At 37.1% G+C, this 19116-nt stretch overlaps 2 protein-coding genes across 11 annotated transcripts in view; one reads left to right on the forward strand and one right to left on the reverse strand.

Moving 5' to 3' along the window:
• LOC116710459 (inositol 1,4,5-trisphosphate receptor type 1-like) overlaps positions 1–10615 on the reverse strand; it is an 86977-nt gene extending 76362 nt beyond the window's left edge. For 8 of the 10 annotated variants that reach the window (XM_032549502.1, XM_032549499.1, XM_032549498.1 and 5 more), the window contains exons 1-3: positions 10417–10611; positions 9231–9345; positions 5946–6016 (exon numbers count right to left, since the gene is read on the reverse strand). In XM_032549502.1, the coding sequence (XP_032405393.1) occupies positions 5946–6016; positions 9231–9322 (163 nt within the window). In that variant the 5' untranslated portion in view covers positions 9323–9345; positions 10417–10611. Of the gene's footprint in view, positions 1–5945; positions 6017–9230; positions 9346–10416 lie in introns of those variants that run through there. The other 2 variants (XM_032549504.1, XM_032549495.1) reach the window with 2 other exon arrangements.
• A 1571-nt stretch (positions 10616–12186) lies between these two features.
• Positions 12187–18670, forward strand: sumf1 (sulfatase modifying factor 1). Its single transcript, XM_032549835.1, has 9 exons — positions 12187–12487; positions 13004–13177; positions 13285–13359; positions 15088–15170; positions 15325–15447; positions 15523–15637; positions 16608–16721; positions 16812–16871; positions 17841–18670. The coding sequence occupies exons 1-9, from the start codon at positions 12257–12259 to the stop codon at positions 17940–17942; spliced, it is 1077 nt and encodes a 358-aa protein (XP_032405726.1). The 5' UTR covers positions 12187–12256; the 3' UTR covers positions 17943–18670.
• Positions 18671–19116: the final 446 nt, after the last annotated feature.

Consider the following 19116-nt stretch of genomic DNA (forward strand, 5'->3'; position numbering starts at 1 on the left):
ATATACTGTAACTCTATGTTTTGAGATCTTCTAGACTATTTCATGTTGTCAGAGTGGTTCTATTTAAGCTATTTCTTTATTTTAAACAAAATAATTGATTACTATTATGTTGTTTCTTTGGTTACATTAACATTTATTTAACAATCTGAAACATTCTGGTGTGACAAAAAATACACACAAACAGTAAAAACCTGTAGGTGGCAAAAGACTTTTTCACAAGACTGTACATACACGACTGAACTACTTTGTAATACACTTATCTGAGGGGCTGAGATGGTTCGGTAGGATCTCTGTTGAAGTTTGGTCCACAAAGTAAACTTGACAGCTCCACTCAGAGCTGAAAGGTGCCAGTCTGGATTTACTGTGATGGCAGCGATTGTCTCCAAGGGACAGATAGCATCTCCTTGAACATCATAGAGAAGACGAAGAGCTTTCAGTTCGCAGCTCTTTTTTTAAGTGACACACTTCGCAAATAGTAGATATGACTCTAAATACAAAGTGTTAGTATACCCACATGGACATACTTTAAACTCAAGATAAAGGACTGAAAGCAAGTCAAGTATTATTTAGAACCTTTACCCAAATTAGAAGATTGACTGTTTGTATGGCCTTTAATGGCTATTTTCACCTGCTGCGCCATCAGCTTTCTAAATAAGAAGCTGGAGCCCATAAATGTGGCAAAAAAACATGCGACTTTTTTATGATAGGGTGACTTTAGCAAACTCACAAAGCCGGGTTTATTTAATAAATGTATTTATTTATCACTTATTTAATAAATTTTAATGTTTTGATGAGGCTCGTGTCATCAAAACGAGTCTCATCAAAACAACATGACAGCTGTTTTTATTAGCTGTCATGTTTTTATTAGCTGCATGCAGAAAATCCTCATAACTAAGAAATAAAGGCTTCAAAACAGTCTGTGTTTCACTTAGTGATGGAATATTTTGAGCCAATTTGTACCCATTTGTTCAATTTAGTCTACTCATATTCAGAACAATAGGAAATTAAGTTTTACATAAGAATTTAGAGACCCTTGATATCAGGTCAAGGGTCTCTTGACTTTTTGCTAGCTATATTTTAATTTCAAAGTTAATTTCAAAGTTAAATACCAATAACAAAGCTGAAATGCTCTCATGTTAAAGTTATTTTATGCAGCTACTGGAAAAGGGGAAAAATGAAAATTAGATTGTGTTCTTTGTAAAATTAAAATAAGAACTTTTATGTATTAATGAAATTTGAATTTTATGCTCTAACAAGTCTTGGAAAACATGAGCAGCTTCATAAAATATCTTCAGTAACCAGGCATCTCACTGCAGCTGAAGATCTTTGCATAGAGGGAAGTTTTCTGAAGCGCCAGGCTAAAGCTAGCTCACTTCCTCTGTGTTTGATATGCTGCTATATGCTCAGGTCACTCTCACCAGACTGTCTGAAGGATTGATGAGCCTGAGTGGGTCACGTCTAACTGGCCACACACGAGCTGCAGCTGCTAATATAGTCTTTCTACTACAGCTGAAGCAAACAATTACAGTATGTGCTAACAGCCAAACCCTGTTAATAAAGTGACACCTGTTAACAACTTAATATTTCACATTGGCTGGAAGCGTAACTACTGTGGCAGTGACACATCTTCAGATCCAGAGCATTGAAATCCCAATTTAAAATAATTTTCTTCTGTTTTATTTTTTTTTCTTATTTGGTCTTCATATGCTGCGTGCAGACCAAACACGCTTCAAAATGCATCCCACACCTCTGCTCTGATGTTTGTGCACTGTGATTTTGAGCATCAAAATTGCTCTAGACGTGCGTTGGGAGGAGCCTCTTGCCTTTTTTCCCCCTCTCCTGATCTCTTTGTACAATGGTTGATGAAATATTGAGAGAGTGTCTTGGCTTTATTTACTGAAAGAAAGAGAATGTCGTCGTCAGGCACCTCTGTGTTTGAATTCACCAGATAATTCAGAGGTGTTGTGAATTTGGTGAGTTTAATAATCTAGATGTGTGTGTTGGATGCGAGTCGAACTCTCAAAACACTTCAAACACGCAGCACTAGATCTGCGAGACTTCTCACGTCCACATTGACTTTGCATGTAAACCAGACGCCCCTGACCCCCCTGACGCTCAACCCGCGTTTGGTCTGAACACAGCATTGCTCACAGTAGCTGTAGGCAGTGTTGCAGTCAAGACCACCTAACCCGAGACCAAGGCAAGACCAAGACCAGAGTGTATCGAGACAAGACCAAGACTTTTAGGGTCCGAGACCAAGTCAAGACCAGCGCCCCACGCTACATGACACAATAAAATGTGAAATATGATCAAAATTGCTAATCAAATTGATCTGAAAGATTCACATTCCCATAAAAACACCTAGATATTAAATACTAAGAGCTGAAATAAATTTAACCAATTTTAAAAGCAGAACAAACTCTTTGTTCTGCTTATCTAAAAAGATAACACCCTGGGCATTTGCCCATATCATTCATGTCAGAAATCACCACTGTCTGCACCATTAAACATAGCAATTGAGGCAATGCCCTGATGGTAAACAACACTCAATTATAAACACTGACCAAAGAGCAACAAGTAACCAAGCACAAGGCGCTCACCATGACTGTTCTAAATTCAGATAAATGTCAATTACCTTTCTCATCTGTTCTTGAATTTCTTTAGATTAGAGCATAATGCATAGCTTTTTTTTTTTTGCTTCTTGTCAAACCAGTTATAGTTAATTATTCTCAATTCTACAGCTCTGTTAGTAATCAGGTCTGGGTGTGGCCAGTGAAACTAAATCAAAACATTGTGGTTAAGCATATCATGACAACAGGTTGGTTTGGAAACCTTTTTTATGCTTATTGAAAAAAATCTTCATTAAACATTTTGCATTTACTCAGGTTATTGTTGTTTCTAAAAAATGTAGAATGCCATTTCCAAGACAAAAAAAATCCTCAATGATCTGTAAGAATGTATTAATAAAAATGTATATATGTAGCTATACTAGATACCACTTTAAACTAGCAATTAAAAGGTTGTTTCTCAGCCAATAAATGTTGTTTACACAGAAACAGGATGGATTCTCAGATAAATATTTAAATGGATGCCCACATGAACAGTCTCCTTTCAAGGTTAGCACCACTTTGACTATTTTAGGATTCCTCACAGGACGTGACACCCACGTGTAATCTGCTCTTTAATTAGTCAACAGCCCACGTTACTGTGCTGGCAACTTGCAGCCTGTTGTATGAATCAAGAGAGAAATTGGTTTTGTTTGGTGGGAATAAACATGTTTCAACTCACTTTATTTCAGCTACTTTAAACTGAATATGTATTTGTTAGAAGACACTGGTACAACAGTAGTTATGCAACGTATGTAAAATGTATAAGTAACTAATTCTTAATGCCACAGCTTTAAAAATAACAAGTGCAGTAATGGAAATGAAATATCTATGGCAACTAATGTAGATGTGTGACAAAGTCTGTAGCAGCAACAGATGTTCTAGTTTATAAAAGAAAAGCATTACAAAGATTGTAAGTATGCAAACACTGTAGGTAAATAATTCCCTTTAAACATGGAGTGTTATGTACAGTGCATACATTTTGTATAATCATTTCCTCATGCAAATTATATCTATTTAGGAGTTTCCTCATACATTTCCTTTTTGATGCATCAAAACCCAACTTATTTGGAAAACCTTTGACTGTATTCTACCTCTTGTTATTTAAAGTTTTACTTTCAACAAGTCAATGTTATTTTAAACTTGTAAAATAATCTTGATAAAATTTTATCCTGGTTTTCAATAGATTTTTTCCTTTGAATCTGTGCTGTTTTTTATTCCTTATGTTGTTCATAAGCTAATCATTTTTAGTTACAAGTTTTTTTTTCTTCCTTAAAATGCTCTTCAATTCAAGTCAGAAACACATTTAAAATGTGGTCTATGGCTCTTTATTGAACATACCACTTTTTCCCACAGCTTTAGCTGAATTTATAAATGACACAAAACTTTTGATATACAGTACAGAGACATTAGCTGTTGACAGAAAATTAAAGATTTTCAGTTTGACTGGACCTAAAAAGCCTCTTGAGATTCAACAAATCAGTAAACCTGCAACACTCCTATTAACTCCTATTAAACACCTTTTGCTATCCAATTGGTTATTCCAAACAATAGTCAACAGATTAGTCCTACACTGTATCGATGCTAAGTCAAGCAGATTGGGATTTCCAATATTTAAAGTTTTTAGCTGCAGATGCTTCCTCTGCTACAAATGATGAGGTGCAGACTTACAGTATGTAATGCATTTTGTTGCATTTTAAGCAATCAAATATTTATTTTCTTGTTTCAAAAAGGAAATTATTTGTTTAATATGCATCATCTTAATCTGCAGAATGTTAAATTTTTTAATCTGATTAATCAATTATTCATCACAACAAATTGATTAGTAAAATAATTGTTAATTGCTGCCCTAGACTAGAAATACATTTTCTATGGCACTGGTTCTCAAGTAAGGAATTAGTATTAGGAGTACATTGATGCTTTTCAAAGAGTCCTTTCAAAAGTTGTTTTCAGACTGTTGAAAAAAGCTTCTATGAATAAAAACAATCAGAAAACTGTTATATTTTACATATTTAAATGAAATAAGACTAAACCAAATTACTTTTATAGTCAGCAGGCACCAATCAGGCAAAATCTGATTAGTCTGTATATTAAGTTGCTTTGACCCAATGTTGCTTGTGCCAAAAGAAGACATTTCAAGGGTGTGTGTAAAGTAACATGCTGACCTGAGAGAGAAAACTTTAAAGCATATTCTTCAGTTTTCTTCTACATATTTGTACGAGACTTACTCTTCTGCAAGAACTGTTCACAACAAAACCAAAGCAGCCTGAACCTAAAAAGGGACTTGATTACATCATCTGTCTCCAACAGTGACAAAAATCAAGAGTATCAAAACCTAGTTCGATGCAGCAATATAAGCTGTGCAAAATTACTCTTAATTTTTTATTTGTAGGATATTAGTAAAACCCCATTTCCGGTGATTCCTCTGTTATGCACACACACTCCAAATAAGTAACGACTGCTCATGGGAACAAGAGAAGAAAAACATTTTCTGAATGGTGTTCTTGTATTTTATCTGTCTCTAAGCGAAACCAGAATTGGTCAAAATCAGAAGCGAGTCAAAGCTTCACAAAGACCAGAGATCAGAAATTAGCCACAAAATTTTAATCTAATAAATAAAGTGCAATTTTAGAGTCCTTGATAGAAAATGTATGAGGAATAAGATTGAGAAAAAAAGTTCTACTGACAACAACCATTTTCTAGAGCTTATGACACTGGGTCCTTGGAAGCAAATTAAAAATAAAGAAGGAGATTGTGGTCTAAAGCTTTTGCACAGTAAAGTATTTATGGAAAAAGCTGCTCTGCTGCAGTTCTCCTGTGTTGTCGTAACTCCATACGCTCATAGTAGGACACTGTGCCATGCCTCTATTGAGTGACGTTTCCAGTCTGAGAAATGTGGGTCACAAGCTTTACTTCCTGTATATTAATAGGAAGTTCAGGAAAAGTATCAACTCAAGGCTTTTACAAATATAGCAGCTTTGTTGTTTCAACTAATCACCATCAGTGCTGATTCTCCCTATCTGGCCTTACTTGGACAGACATGTGCAAGCAAGTACACATGCAGGGAATGAACACATGCACAAATATGTTGGCACATATACGTGCACACACACACGCCCACCCCACTCCGCACACCAACACACACACACGCGCAGTCACATCATTAACACTGACAAAGGCAGGTCTGTTTGAAGTCCAGTGGGCAGAGACATTGTGGCCATCACCAAAGAGACACAGCACAACACATTCAGCATTGTCTCCAACACACTCTGCAGTCTTAATAGACCGCAGTCAGGGTTATAACACCAGAGAATACAAAGGCAGTCGACTGCTTCTTACCTCTGAACTTCTTTGGGGGATTACTGAGGTCCCCGGCATCAGGCTGGACAACGCAGCGGTCATCCACCAAGCTGTAAAAGTAAAACAAATAATACAGTGTAATACACAGCTGACCCACAAAAAAGAGAAAATCTGTGTTTTGGGGCTTTAGGAGATACAAAGAGAGCTATTGACCAAGTTGGACAATTTTTATCTTAATTGGCCCATACCAATGTTGGTCTGGATCCTAGTGAACGAAGTATATGCTAGTTTTACCAGGTTGCACCGACAGCAACCCTGTTCAGGACAGATGCGGTTACTGTGTGAAGACTCAATGCTAGCTCTAATTATTAATCAAGAGAGATTTTCACAATTTTAATCAGGCAGAGTTATGAGAATGTATATTAAACAATCTGTATTTTCCAAAAACAGACAAAAGACATGTCTTTGTTTGATTCAGGCTGCAAGAAAGTGAGAGAGAGCATACATTTTAGCAGGTAAAAATAAAGCTGAGCAGGGCAAAATTGCTCTTTGTTTTAAAATCATTTTCAGGTTTTAATCTCTATCTACCATGAAACATGCCGTGTTTGGAAATGTAGAGGCTTTCGGAAGTCTCAGCGATAAGGTTGGGAATACACCCAGGAACTGCTATTTTTGAAATGCTCTTTGTGTTAACTGAATAAATACTTAATGAATACGTTAAAGACGGAATAAAACGGGCAGTCTGTTACCATTTTTTCCTTTGCCTTAGCTTAGAACAATAGAAAAACCACATTTTACAGCAGCTGTTCACTCAAACAAGGCTGGACTGTCACTCATAATATAAATTCTTAATTACTACACAGCATGGAGGAACAAAACAAAACACATAATGTTCTTAATTATAGATCTTAAGGAAAGAGCCAATTCAAAAACTTTAGAAAAGAGATCAGAATATCAGGCACAAAATTCTGACTGGTGCAACTCTTCCTGACATTTTTAGCTACAGTGTGAGGATCGGCATGTGACTGCTCTGGAGGAATGGAAGGCTGCACAGATGATCTTAGTGTTCACATGCAGTCAACATTGATGGTCTCTGTGCTTACAGGAGGTTTTTGGACTGCTGCCCATGTTATTTTCACCAGAATTTTCTAAAATGGTTGCTGCTTACATTCCATAATGTGCAAATTCAATAAACACAGAGAAGAAACTGTCTGGCATCTTCAGTGGACAAAAAACAGCCAAATGTCATTTAGATCCTACTAAACGTAATGGAATTACCATTTAGAGGTATTTGAGGATATCGGTTACGAAAGATGTACATTTATACTCCGATAACACCATTTTGTATGCTGTGGTCCATCCCTAGAAACAGTCTTTCAGTCTCTAAACCAAAGCTTATTGGATGTTCAAAACACCTTTGCGAATTTGTGTGAACAGCATGAAATTTATGTCATAGGTGTGCAGCAATTGTGTGATGTGATCATGTCAATATGGACAAAAATCTATTGTTCTGGAACATTGTTGAATCTACGTTATCAAAAATGAAGGCATTTCTGAAGACCCTGCACTAGAGGTGTGTACATAATAAAGAGGATGGTGAGTGTAGTTTACAATGACAATTTCAATTTGAGATTTTGTCCAGCTGCAAAACCGGTTAATGTTAACAGAGAGCATCAAACATCTGTAAGTCGAAGCCAGATTTAACTATACACACTTATACAGAGCATTAAACAGTCATATCCAATGAGGTTGATTTGTCAGCTTAAAAGTACCTTTTGACCACTTTTAAGCAGGTATAAAACCTACTTTTTAGTAAGACTATATTTCTGTATAATTTTTTGAGTTTATTGCTTTGACGTAATATTCTAATTTTAAATGTCGTGTTTTCTTAACAGTACAAGGAAAGTCATAATCATTAATAGAAATAAAGGCCTTCAGACATCCGTCTTTGTGTAATTAATATATATAATGTGTTTTACTAAGTGTAAAGATTTCCTGAAATGAACTAACTTTTCAAGAATATTCTAAGTTTATTCAATGGGTCTCTATGTTTTATACCTGCCATCAGCAAATGCAATAACAGGCAGTTGCTGAGTTTAGTATCTGCTACATCTGACTGTTTAAATCATATATTTGTTTCCAATCTTTCCTTTCAAAAAACAAACAAACCAATAAGCAGACTTGAATGTTCTGTGACAGATTTATCTTTGGCCTATTACAACACAAGCTGGGACAGAGGCCAAATCCCACATCCCATTTAGCAGAACATGTACAACAGAAGGAAAAAACTCCTCCCTAGTATTTTGAAGGAAAAGGAACAAGCAGAAGAGGCCCGGATATAAAGTGAGGACGATTTGATGACACGTAAAACTTGACAATTCACCTCAGAGGTTTGTGGTTGGTAACAGATTAGTATGACCTCTAAACATCTCAAACCTTTCCAGCTGCTGGGTCAACATGAAATATTTCTAACTCGTCTCACAGAACCCGGTCTGCAGTTTGATGCTGAAAACATCTCAGAAGGAAACACTGTGATATTAAGAGCTTTCTCTCCTCTCTGCATAACTTATTCCTGGAGGGCAGATGACCTAAAGAATCCAGTGAAGTTGGATTTATTTGTGGAGTGGGTGGCTTCTGGCCAAAGCTCTCATGACAGTTTTTTCAGATAAGTGGGTTTTACTGCGTGAGAGTGTGTATAACTCTACGTGGGAAGTGCCTGCATGTAAGAATGGCCACGATGTCTTTATCATGACTCAGTCTTTGTAGTGGGTCGTTCCATTTTTCATGAGCCGGCAGAGGGGGCGTGGGTAGGACCAGGACTCTGAGCTGTTAGTCCTGATTCCATTACAAATGATAGATACCTTTCAACTTCTGAGGATGAATTATATCCACTAGTGCATAGAGTATATATCAGGTATATTTTATTTACTATATTTCCTGTTCAAATTTTTTTAAAATATTATTTATTAAATAGTTAGAGCAATACAATGAGATGCCAGGGAGACTGCTGGATTGACTAGAGTTTTGTCTGGTAGTATTTGCCCTAAACACCTGCCGTCCTGCTGCTACATTCTCAAACATAAACTTTATTATTTGCGTCTAATGCCCATAAATTCCCTTCCTCCTCACACTTTCAGAGATGAGAAAGGTGGAAGCTTATTCAGCCTACAGTCCTTATTCTTGCCCCTACACAACTAATTAAAAAGGTGTGCTTTTCATCTTTATTAATAATATCAAACCTCTGGTGCAAAAGAACAGAGAAAAGTGTAGAAAGCAGACTGATACACATTATATATAATATGTGGCCAGTTAGAGAAAACATACCCCAGAGTACTGATGAAGCCATTGGTGGATCCCTCTGCATACAGGGAGCAAATATCCCCAATATGCAAAAAGCTGGACATCTTATCCGACATGATTGACACCAATTACAGAGCACCTAGAAAAGATGACAAGAAGATAAACAATAAAATTTAAAAAACAAATAATAAAATCTGCTACTTTTTTATGCATAGCTTTTACAAAGTTCGACCAACATCAGGCTCATCTACAGTGTATTGTGAAAGTAGTTACACCCCTGTCATATTTTCTCACATTAAAACCAAAACTTCAATGTTTTTAATGGGATTCTATGTGGTTCTCAAACCCAAAACGGTGCAGAAGCATAAAAACAAAGGGGAAAAAAATGCAAATAAAATGTTTTATTTAAACTAATAGGCCTGAATAAAATCACATGCATGAAATTCACTTCAGAAGTCATCTCATAAACAGCAAAAAACATTTTGACATATATATATTATTGGGGTTTTTAGTGTAGATAATTATTGAACAAATATTAATTTGTCATTCCAATCCACAATTATATATTATTTTGTGTTAGCCTACCAAATAAAATATGGTAAGCTAACCAGTTCGTGGTTATAACACTCAGTACTCATAGCTTTTCCAGGAAGCTGACACAACCCTGCCTGTCTGGTTGGATTTGCATAGAACCGGCTGGAAATGAAAATGTTACAGTAACCTGTTGATGTTGCTTTGCGGCTTTAGGGGACTGCAGCCACCTACCAGGAAGGTTTCTGCACCTGCACCAGGTCATCCCCACCGAGGCTCCCTGCAGGAAGCTTTAGTTTCACCATGTCAGAGACACTGAGCAGTGTTGGAAATAAAATTTCACCAAACAATTTACAGCGAACAATAGGGGCGGAACTGTCGCGCATCAGGCTGATGTGATTGTTTATCCAAGCACCAAAATGAACAATTCACTTTAAAACTTTTAGAATCGCTGCCCGTGACTCATAATGGTTCCTATCGTCAAAGTTGGTCTTTGCGGATTACTTGTGAGCGTATAAAGCAATCTGCTTTCAGCTGTGAGTCTTAATAACCATGTAAGGAAGAAACAAATGGGGTTTTTTTTTCTCCGCTGAGAGAGAGAGAGAGCGAGAGAAGGGGAGAGGATCGGAGGTAGGAAGAGAGGATGGCAGAACTGTGAGAGTTGTGCGCTCAACTTTACCTCGGTAGTGCTGCACTCAGCTCAGGCGATCAGCTTTCTCCGAACCAGAAGAGCCAGCATGACTGTGTCCGTCCTCTCCGCCGGACCAAGTGCTGAGATCCAGCCGTCAGCGGCTCCGATAGTCCTGTTTCTGACAGCTTTCCGTGTCTGCGTTCGCTGAGGCAGCAGGCGGGCAGCAGGCGCTGACTGAGCTGAGCTGCCTGGCTTGCTGCCACTTCTTTCTCTTCTTCTTCTTTTAGGCGCCTGCTGTGTTGATAGCTGGGAAATGTGGTTTCCTTTTACCCCGTGAAAATCGGAGCCGCAGCAGCGTCAAAAAACACTAAAAAAAATAAATGAATCAGTGTTTATGATCACCAACACATAAGATTGGTGTATTGTTATTTTATCATAAGGCAAACAGTGTCTATTTGCTCTAAATTGTTTGTCTAAACAGGGGCGGTTGCAGAGAGTTTTTATACGGGATGCCAGATAGGGGATCCCTAATAACCTTGGGTGGCAAAGCAAAACAACTATCCAGAACAAAAATTAAGGACTTTTGTAATCATGTTTCATTGGTGGGACTAGTAATAGGTGTTTAAAAGTAACACACTATAAAGAACAGAAAAAATATAGAACGGAAACAAAAGCTTCAACTCCTTAAAACTTACAGGTCTTTGAGAAATGCATAGTTCATATTAGTGAAGGAAATGAATCAATATATTGCTTGTGTAAGAACTTTGACAGCCACCCTAAAGCAACTTAAGAGTGAACTGGAAAAGTTCTTGTAGATCACGGAAGCATATTTGGTTCAGTAGCTGTGGATCCATAACAAAACATCTGTACAGCAGTTAAAACATTAAAATGTTCTATGTTTTCAGCTAATACGCTGGACATGTGGAGAGGAAAAGAATCAATGATTAAAAAAACTTTATTTAAACTACTAGTCAACAGCAGGAGCTTATATCATCGAGACCCAGCTTTATTTTGTCAGCATGCTAATTTGCATATTATCTAAAAATGTATAAAGCAATCTAAATATTTAGTTAGCAAGCAAAATATTTATTTACCAACTTAAATATTTTGTTATTAGTTTGGTGTGCTAACCAACAAGCTACAATGTTAGCTTGTTAGCTATGCTTAGCAAACAAGCTAAATCTAGCTTGTTAAAATTTTGTTATCAAGCTCGATATTTTTAGCAAGCAAGATAAATAGTTTATTATTTTCATGCTTGGAAAATAATAAATAGTTTGGAAAACAATTATTTTGGAAAATAAATATTTACTTTGAAACTTTATATTTAGTTTTAAAATAAGAAATATTTAATTTGGAGTGAAATATTTGCTTTGGACACTATGTAGCTTCCTTACTAAATAATTATTTTTGTAAGCTACATTTAGTTTGTAAAGTAAATATTTAGCTTGTGAATTAAATATTTAGTTTGGAGCTACGACATTTATAAATGTATGAATAGCACGGTGAAAATAAGACTTTGAAAAATGAGCACTCCTTTCTTTCCCTCTTATGACAGGCTAACAAATAAAAAATATTGCTGCTTATTTTGTGTGACTTTACAAACAGCACCCCATACGTACATGTACTGCTTTGTAGCGGTGTGTGAAACTTTACTGACCTTCTTAGCTCCCTTCACTATCATCTCCGGGGCCTTCTACAGTCCTTTAGTCATTAAAAGAAATAAAACATGCAACATCTAACCAGGTTTTGATCTAAGAGAGAAATATAGAAACCCCCTTCAGTAAAGAGTTAAAATTTTCTTCCAGTTAGATCAGCTGACTTCCCACGTGACTTTGCGGAAGTAAGTGTATCAACATGAGCACATCCCGACTGGAGGGGACTTGCCAGAATGGTACGCTATTTTCTCTTGCTTTTAGTGGTAGTGCTCGTCAGTGTAGGAGTTTGTCTTCAGAGTTCATGCGGAGGAGAGCAAGAGGCCGCCTCCACGGAGGGAGCAGCGGGCTGCGGCTGCAATAGGCTGCGGAGAGCCGCCTCCGGTGCTGCGGACTCGAAGGAGGAGCGACCATCGAGCGAGCCTGCTGTAAAATACACAGCAGCTGCTAATGAGAAAATCTCTCAGGTTAGAAGGGTTGACATGAATAACCTGGATTTGTATGTATGAATAAAAATCTGAAAAGTGTGTTATGCAGTTGTATTCAGCCCATTTTACAAAGATTTAATAAATGCCTTCAAAGGCGCCTTATCAGTAAATACAGTTCACTTTGGTGTAATTCAGTCAAAATACAGCTTTGTTAAATAACAGCATAATACACAGCAGACGTGATAAAGTTGTTGAGAAATGCAGTTTAAAACTTTTGAAAGCTGAGACCATTTGCAAGTCATATTTGCTTTTTTACTTTGCCAGTAGACTGCTTAATATTTCAATGTGACTTTTATTGTTTCTCCATAATAAAATAGAAGTTTCAGCTTGTGGTGGACTACAAACTGGTATTAGTCACTTTTGAGACATTCTTTACAGTCAGCTCTGGATGTTGCAGCTGAAACTGCTGCTTACCTCTGTTGTGGGTGTGTTTGACATTTCTGATAAATTTATGGTTTGATTTTAGCACAGCTGAAGTTTTTCCTCTCCATTCAGATGATGTTCATACCTGGAGGAGAGTTTCTCATGGGAACGGATGACCCAGGTATCCCCCAGGATGGCGAGGCGCCACAGAGACCAGTGTCTGTTGACTCTTTCTACATGGACGTACTGGAAGTAACTAACCAACAGTTCCAGAGCTTCATCAAAGCCACAGGTTATGTTACTGAGGTATCAAATAATTCTGTTTTAAGATATTTAAATGTAGTACATTTTAGATGCTATTGTGATTCTGCAGTGTTCTCTGGGTATAAACTTGTTTTTCCTCCTGATTTTAGGCAGAGAAATTTGGAGACTCGTTTGTGTTTGAGGGAATCTTGAGTGAATCTGTCAAAAGCCAAATCACACAAGCAGTGAGTATATTCATGCAGATATGAGTAAGGTCACTCTAAGTTTCTTATGTCGATGGAGACAACAAAATGAGGGACACATGGCACATGTGAAGTTGGACCTTAGTAGTGGTGGGAAATGATTATTTATTCAGAACTGTTATTGTTGAAATACCACCAGCTGAAGAAGTTCTCACACACTTTATTGAAGTTAGACGCAACTTCAGCCTCTTGCTTTTTGGGCCTGTTTGAACATTAAGGGTACAGGATATATAGATATTACGATGCTCACAACTTCCTGAGACGACTCCTTCCAATTAACAATGTATGTCCCCTTACAGATTTCTAATGTTTTTGCTTTTTTTTGTTTCAGATTATCACAAAAATTTTTGAAGAAAAAGATAACGTGGGATAAAAGTAACCCTAATTAGCATTATCTTCATTTACAATAGCTTGTAATTAGTTTTGTTTTTTTTTTTTAAGTGTGGAAGAGTTTTGGGCTCATCTTTGCAGAAGTTTTTTAAACGAGCCACACAGTCCGATTTATGTCCAGGCTTTGACAAGCCAAAACTTTCATTTTCCATTTTGCTAGTGTTCTTTTATTGAAACATTGTGTTGGTTTTACTCCATGTATAAAAGAATGCACCCCTTCCACAAGTTTCACTCTGAACTCCTCATTCCTTTGAATATTTTCCAGGAGCGTTGGAGAACATTTAGACATTTTTTTTGGTAAATGTGAGATGGGCTTTATGTTCAGCAGTAGTTCTGGGCATCAAACTCTTTCATAGATATCATTTTATCTCAGTTTTTTTTTCTTATTATTATATCATGAACGCTGAACTTAATCAGGGTAGGTGAAGCCCACAATCTTCACCTGGTCTCCTGGGTGGGTCATCAGTGCCGTCTTGGAGTTGTTTTGGTTCCTGGGAAGGTTTGTCTCTGTTACATATTTTCTTAATTTGTGAATAATGGCTTTCACGGTGGTTCATTGGGGTCGCAAACCATTACAAATGACTGTATAATTTTCCCCAGACCAATAAATGTCTGGGAAAAATGTTTTCATTTGTTCTTGAAATCCTTCAGATATTTCATTTTGAGATCATTTAGTCTGCATCATGTTGCTGCAGCATCACCAATTCAATGAACCATGGGCATGAAAAATAAAAAAGCAAGGTGGGGAAGAACTAGAATAATATAATTTAAAGCCAAAAGCGAAATAAAATCTCAAATCTACATCTGTTCGTTCATAAGGGCAATGTAAAAAGGTTGTATTAGAAACCAGAAACAGTTGCACCTTTATGACAGTGAAAAACTAGAACCTCAGATAAAATGTCCTGTCTTTCAAACATCTTTCATTGTTGTGTAGCTTTGTTCACAAAATTCTAATTTTGGAAGGTGTTTTCCCGACTGTAACTCATCCACAGTTCAAGTTCCTACTGCTAGACATTCAGGTCATAGTTTTTATGACTTTAAGTAGGCAGGAAGACATACTACATGTTCCTGCTCTCAAAGACGAAAGCCAGACAGCCGCGTATTTACTGCTTCGTCGTGTGCAGCCTGATCATAAGGCTGAGACGATACTGGGGGCACACCAGCGGAGCAGCACTGGAAACCAGTAGAGACATTTGTACTCTGCCAAGACAGTTCTTGACAAACTTTGACAGGAATTTATGAACAAAAAAATAAAGTTGAAGAGATAATGGAGGAAAGAAGTTTAACCAGTTACAACTATTATTATCTCTTTGCTATCAGGTGGCGGCGGCCCCCTGGTGGCTCCCAGTCAAAGGGGCCAACTGGAATCACCCTGAGGGCCAAGACTCGAACATCACAGACAGGTAGCCAAAACATTACTACGTGCCTGGTAAAATAACATTTTAATGCACAGACCCTCAATCTGAAAACGCATTATTTTAATGTTTTATTTTATTTTATGAGGTCTGAGTAACAATCACTGAAAATATACTTGGAAAACACACCTGTTTTCTCCAGACTGGATCATCCAGTTGTACACGTCTCTTGGGCTGACGCTGTCGCCTTCTGCTCTTGGGCCAACAAGAGACTCCCTACTGAGGCTGAGTGGGAGTACGCCTGCAGGGGGGGCTTGCGAGACAGGTGGGCCGTGAGTTATGACTGTACAGTATGAGTGTGCCTGAAATTAATCTACTGGGGCACTTTATCTCCTCTCAGACTTTACCCCTGGGGGAATAAACTGAACCCAAAGGGACGACACTACGCCAACTTGTGGCAAGGGGATTTTCCCGTGCACAACTCTGGAGAGGACCGATACGTCAAAACATCTCCTGTAAGTGGGACAAGAGGTGAAGGGGAAAGTTTTGTAGTTGTGGGCGTGACAGAGATTTCATATTCCAGACTGGGTAGGAGAAGACTCTGTCTCAGGAATGTACTCCATTTACAAACTTACAACACCACAAAGTTCTCAGGACGAAGGCAAATTCCTTTACGATGTAAAACTGATTTATATCTTTTCTGGTAGGGGAGAAGACAAATATTATACAGATTGTTTCTTTCAAGCTTATTTGTCAAGACCTTCAAAATTCAGCATATTAGAACAATTATTGATTAGTTGTCTGGCAAGGGCAAATGTGAGTTAGATAGACATATCAAACAAACATCTACATAAAATTTAGATATATAAACTTTTTAACTGGTGCTGGACGAATACCCAAAATGATTCTGAATGAGTTTGTTCTGTACTTCAATAATATGATTCAGGCATTGTTTCAAAATTAGACCACTCATTTCTCAAAAGAAAAAATAAATTATCTGCAAACTTATGCTCTGGATAGTTTAAGGAGGAACTTCAAAGTTGCATCATTGCTACTTTCAAGCTCTCACATGCAAGTTCTGCATGTGAGATTTATTATAAGATAACCAAATATGGTAATACAGAGTGGTGAACAATATTTCTTAAGCCTCGCTACGTGAGCTTGAACACAGAAGTTAAAAATGCATGCTTTTAGGAGCACGTTTAATTCTTTTCTGATTATTTGAGTAGCATCAATACCAACAAAATAACTAAATTCTGCAAAGAAGCTGTTGCTATGTCTTAAAAATAGCCTAGAATTACATTGTAATTTATTAGTCTGAGATTTTGACAGGAGGAAGCAGGAAATAAGCTCACCAGCAGAAAACCTATATTAAAAAAGTTACAAGATGCTTTGACATACTTGTGCCTTGCTTCAGATTAAATGGTATTTCTATTTTTTTCAACAATCGTATATTTTCAAAACTTGCACATCCATATTTTGCAGGTTATGTCTTTTCCTGCCAACTCGTTCGGTCTACATGATATGGTGGGGAATGTTTGGGAGTGGACTTCAGACTGGTGGACCGTTCACCACACCACAGACCACCAACAAAATCCGGTGAAAGCAAAAATGTGGATTTTCTCTATTTTACTGTCATGAGTTTAGTTTTGGACAATATTAGTGACAATACCTTCACTTGTCTTTCAGACTGGCCCCCCTTCAGGCAAAGACAAGGTGAAAAAAGGAGGGTCATACATGTGCCACAAGGTAAAGATGGCATACTATATATGTAATTATTATTGTTCTGTCTTATACTTTCTTAACTTGGACATTATAAATGCTGTCCCTTACAGATTTATTCTGTTTGTACATTTTTGTCTTTTTTTAAATGTCACAGATTATGCAAATTTTATCAGTTTGCTGTGATCATCTGCATATTTTGGAAAGATTAATTCAATTTCAGCATCTACACCAGGCCTGGTTACTGACTGAGCAGCAAAGTGAAAACTTAGACTTGTGTAGAGATACTGTGCAGTCCTGCTTTGCAGCTATTATCTCTTCCTTGTTGTTAACAATGGGGGAAAATCCAGCTTGGTCTTTCTTCCCGGTGTGTAAGGTTTGATGCTGCTAGCTGCTGTGTAACCTGTTCTCCTGCTAATTCATACAACCTTTTCATTTTGAGTTTAAAGTATATTGATGTATGAGTTTAGTGAAATTACCGTATATAAAAATACTAAAAGCTAAAAAGAGACTATTTGAACACTACTGAAACACAGTGTAGCCTGAAAGCTAATCAGATTTTGTAAAGTTTACCATTTATTTCATGGAGATAAGAGATAGACAGGACAGATGTTAAATTAGATGAATGGTTATGCAAACGATTGTCCTCACATCTATGATCAACCTAGCAGGACGTTGCCGGAATTTAAATGAGCGTTAACTTAAAACAAATACATGATGAATTATGTATTGTCAAAGTTATGAAATCCATGTTTAGATTCAGCAGCACTGGATGCAATGGGACTGTAGTTAGCTGTATAATAAAAGTTCACAGCACGCATTTCTGTTTGTCTTCTGCATGACATGAGTGAAAGAAAACAGTTTGTGCTCTAGAGTTGTGCAAAAAAGTTGTGGAGAAGAAAAACACAGCAGCAAGCCTAATTTAAAATCACTCCCACTGCAGTCTTAGGATTATAGTTTGACTGAGAGTAATCTTCTCTCCTCTCTCTCTGTCAGTCTTATTGCTACAGATACCGATGTGCGGCTCGGAGCCAGAACACCCCTGACAGCTCAGCCTCCAACCTGGGGTTTCGCTGTGTTTCTCGGGAGAAACAATAACCTGAGCTGCCTGTTTAATAAAGACTTCCTTATTATCTGTAATCCAAGTGTTTACTAGGATTTGAACTGGATGGCACAGTTTTTTTTTTGCTATGGCAGTTTTTTTTGCTGCCATATTATTCCACAGTCAAAAAAAGGAAACATAGGAAATGTTGCTGTAAATATCCTATTTCACACTATGAAAGTGTTTTTCACTTTTTATAATAAAATATAAAAAGATGAGATTTATTGTCTTTATTATATCAGCTTCTTTTTATTATTATAGCTGTGTCATTTTTAAGTTTAGGACCATTTACAACAAAGACTACAACTTTGGTTTTGTTATGCTGCCATATGGTTGGTGTAAAGTTACTATAAGAAAATGTTTTTGTCTCTTTCTAAGGTTAGCAAAGAGGTCATAATAATAAAAATTCTCATCAGAAAAATTACATTGTGTCTTGATTTGGTGTTTTGTAAGATTGTCCCTTTTTATGCATTACAAATATAAACCTCTAGGGGGCAGTAGCTCCGCATATATATCTGCTGTTCCAATCTACAGGCCACTTGCAAGTTTTGCACTTCCAACCACAAACTCAGCTGTCCAAATCTCCTTCTGGACTGAGTTGTTAAAGCATTTCTAGCATGCAGGTGCTTGATAATAAGTTAAAATCAATGTTTTTATTATTATTTTAGCAAATCAGTTTAAATAAAACATATGTACACACAGTGATATGTGTGTATATTCTTTATTTCTGTTTTTTTTTTCTGATGACTATTGCTTACAGCCAATGCAAACAAAAAAGAAATCAGTTGCCCAGATAGTTAGACTACTACATAAAACATGTTTTTTTTTTTTTTTATTAAGACTCGGTTCAACATCAGAGCAGCATTGTACCAAGACATTTTGGAGAACTTCATGCTGAGAAGCTGTTCTGAAATTTTATTTTCCAACAGAGCTTGGGGCATGCCCACACATCCAAAAGTACCAATACCTGACCAAAGTTGTTGATAATGCATTTGTTGAATCTATGTAATATGGTCAAGAAGAAGCTGAGAGACACAAAATAAAGTTGGTACTATAAACAAAGTTTTCGGTGCATATAATGTATGGTACATTTCATTTCAGTTTATCTTGTGGAGAGGAAACCCTCCAGCAGAACCAGGCTAAGTGTGAATGGCCATCTGTCTCAACCAA

The sequence above is a fragment of the Xiphophorus hellerii genome, chromosome 20 (genome assembly GCF_003331165.1).
Source record: "Xiphophorus hellerii strain 12219 chromosome 20, Xiphophorus_hellerii-4.1, whole genome shotgun sequence".
NCBI lineage: Eukaryota > Metazoa > Chordata > Actinopteri > Cyprinodontiformes > Poeciliidae > Xiphophorus > Xiphophorus hellerii.

Bases quoted from the DNA above. Each gene is read 5' to 3' on its own strand.
- sumf1 (XM_032549835.1), top strand. From the start codon at position 12,257: ATGGTACGCTATTTTCTCTTGCTTTTAGTGGTAGTGCTCGTCAGTGTA. The intron at 15,171-15,324 runs GTAGCCAAAACA...TGTTTTCTCCAG, and splicing joins GACTCGAACATCACAGACAG to ACTGGATCATCCAGTTGTAC. The intron at 15,638-16,607 runs GTAAGTGGGACA...CATATTTTGCAG, and splicing joins GATACGTCAAAACATCTCCT to GTTATGTCTTTTCCTGCCAA.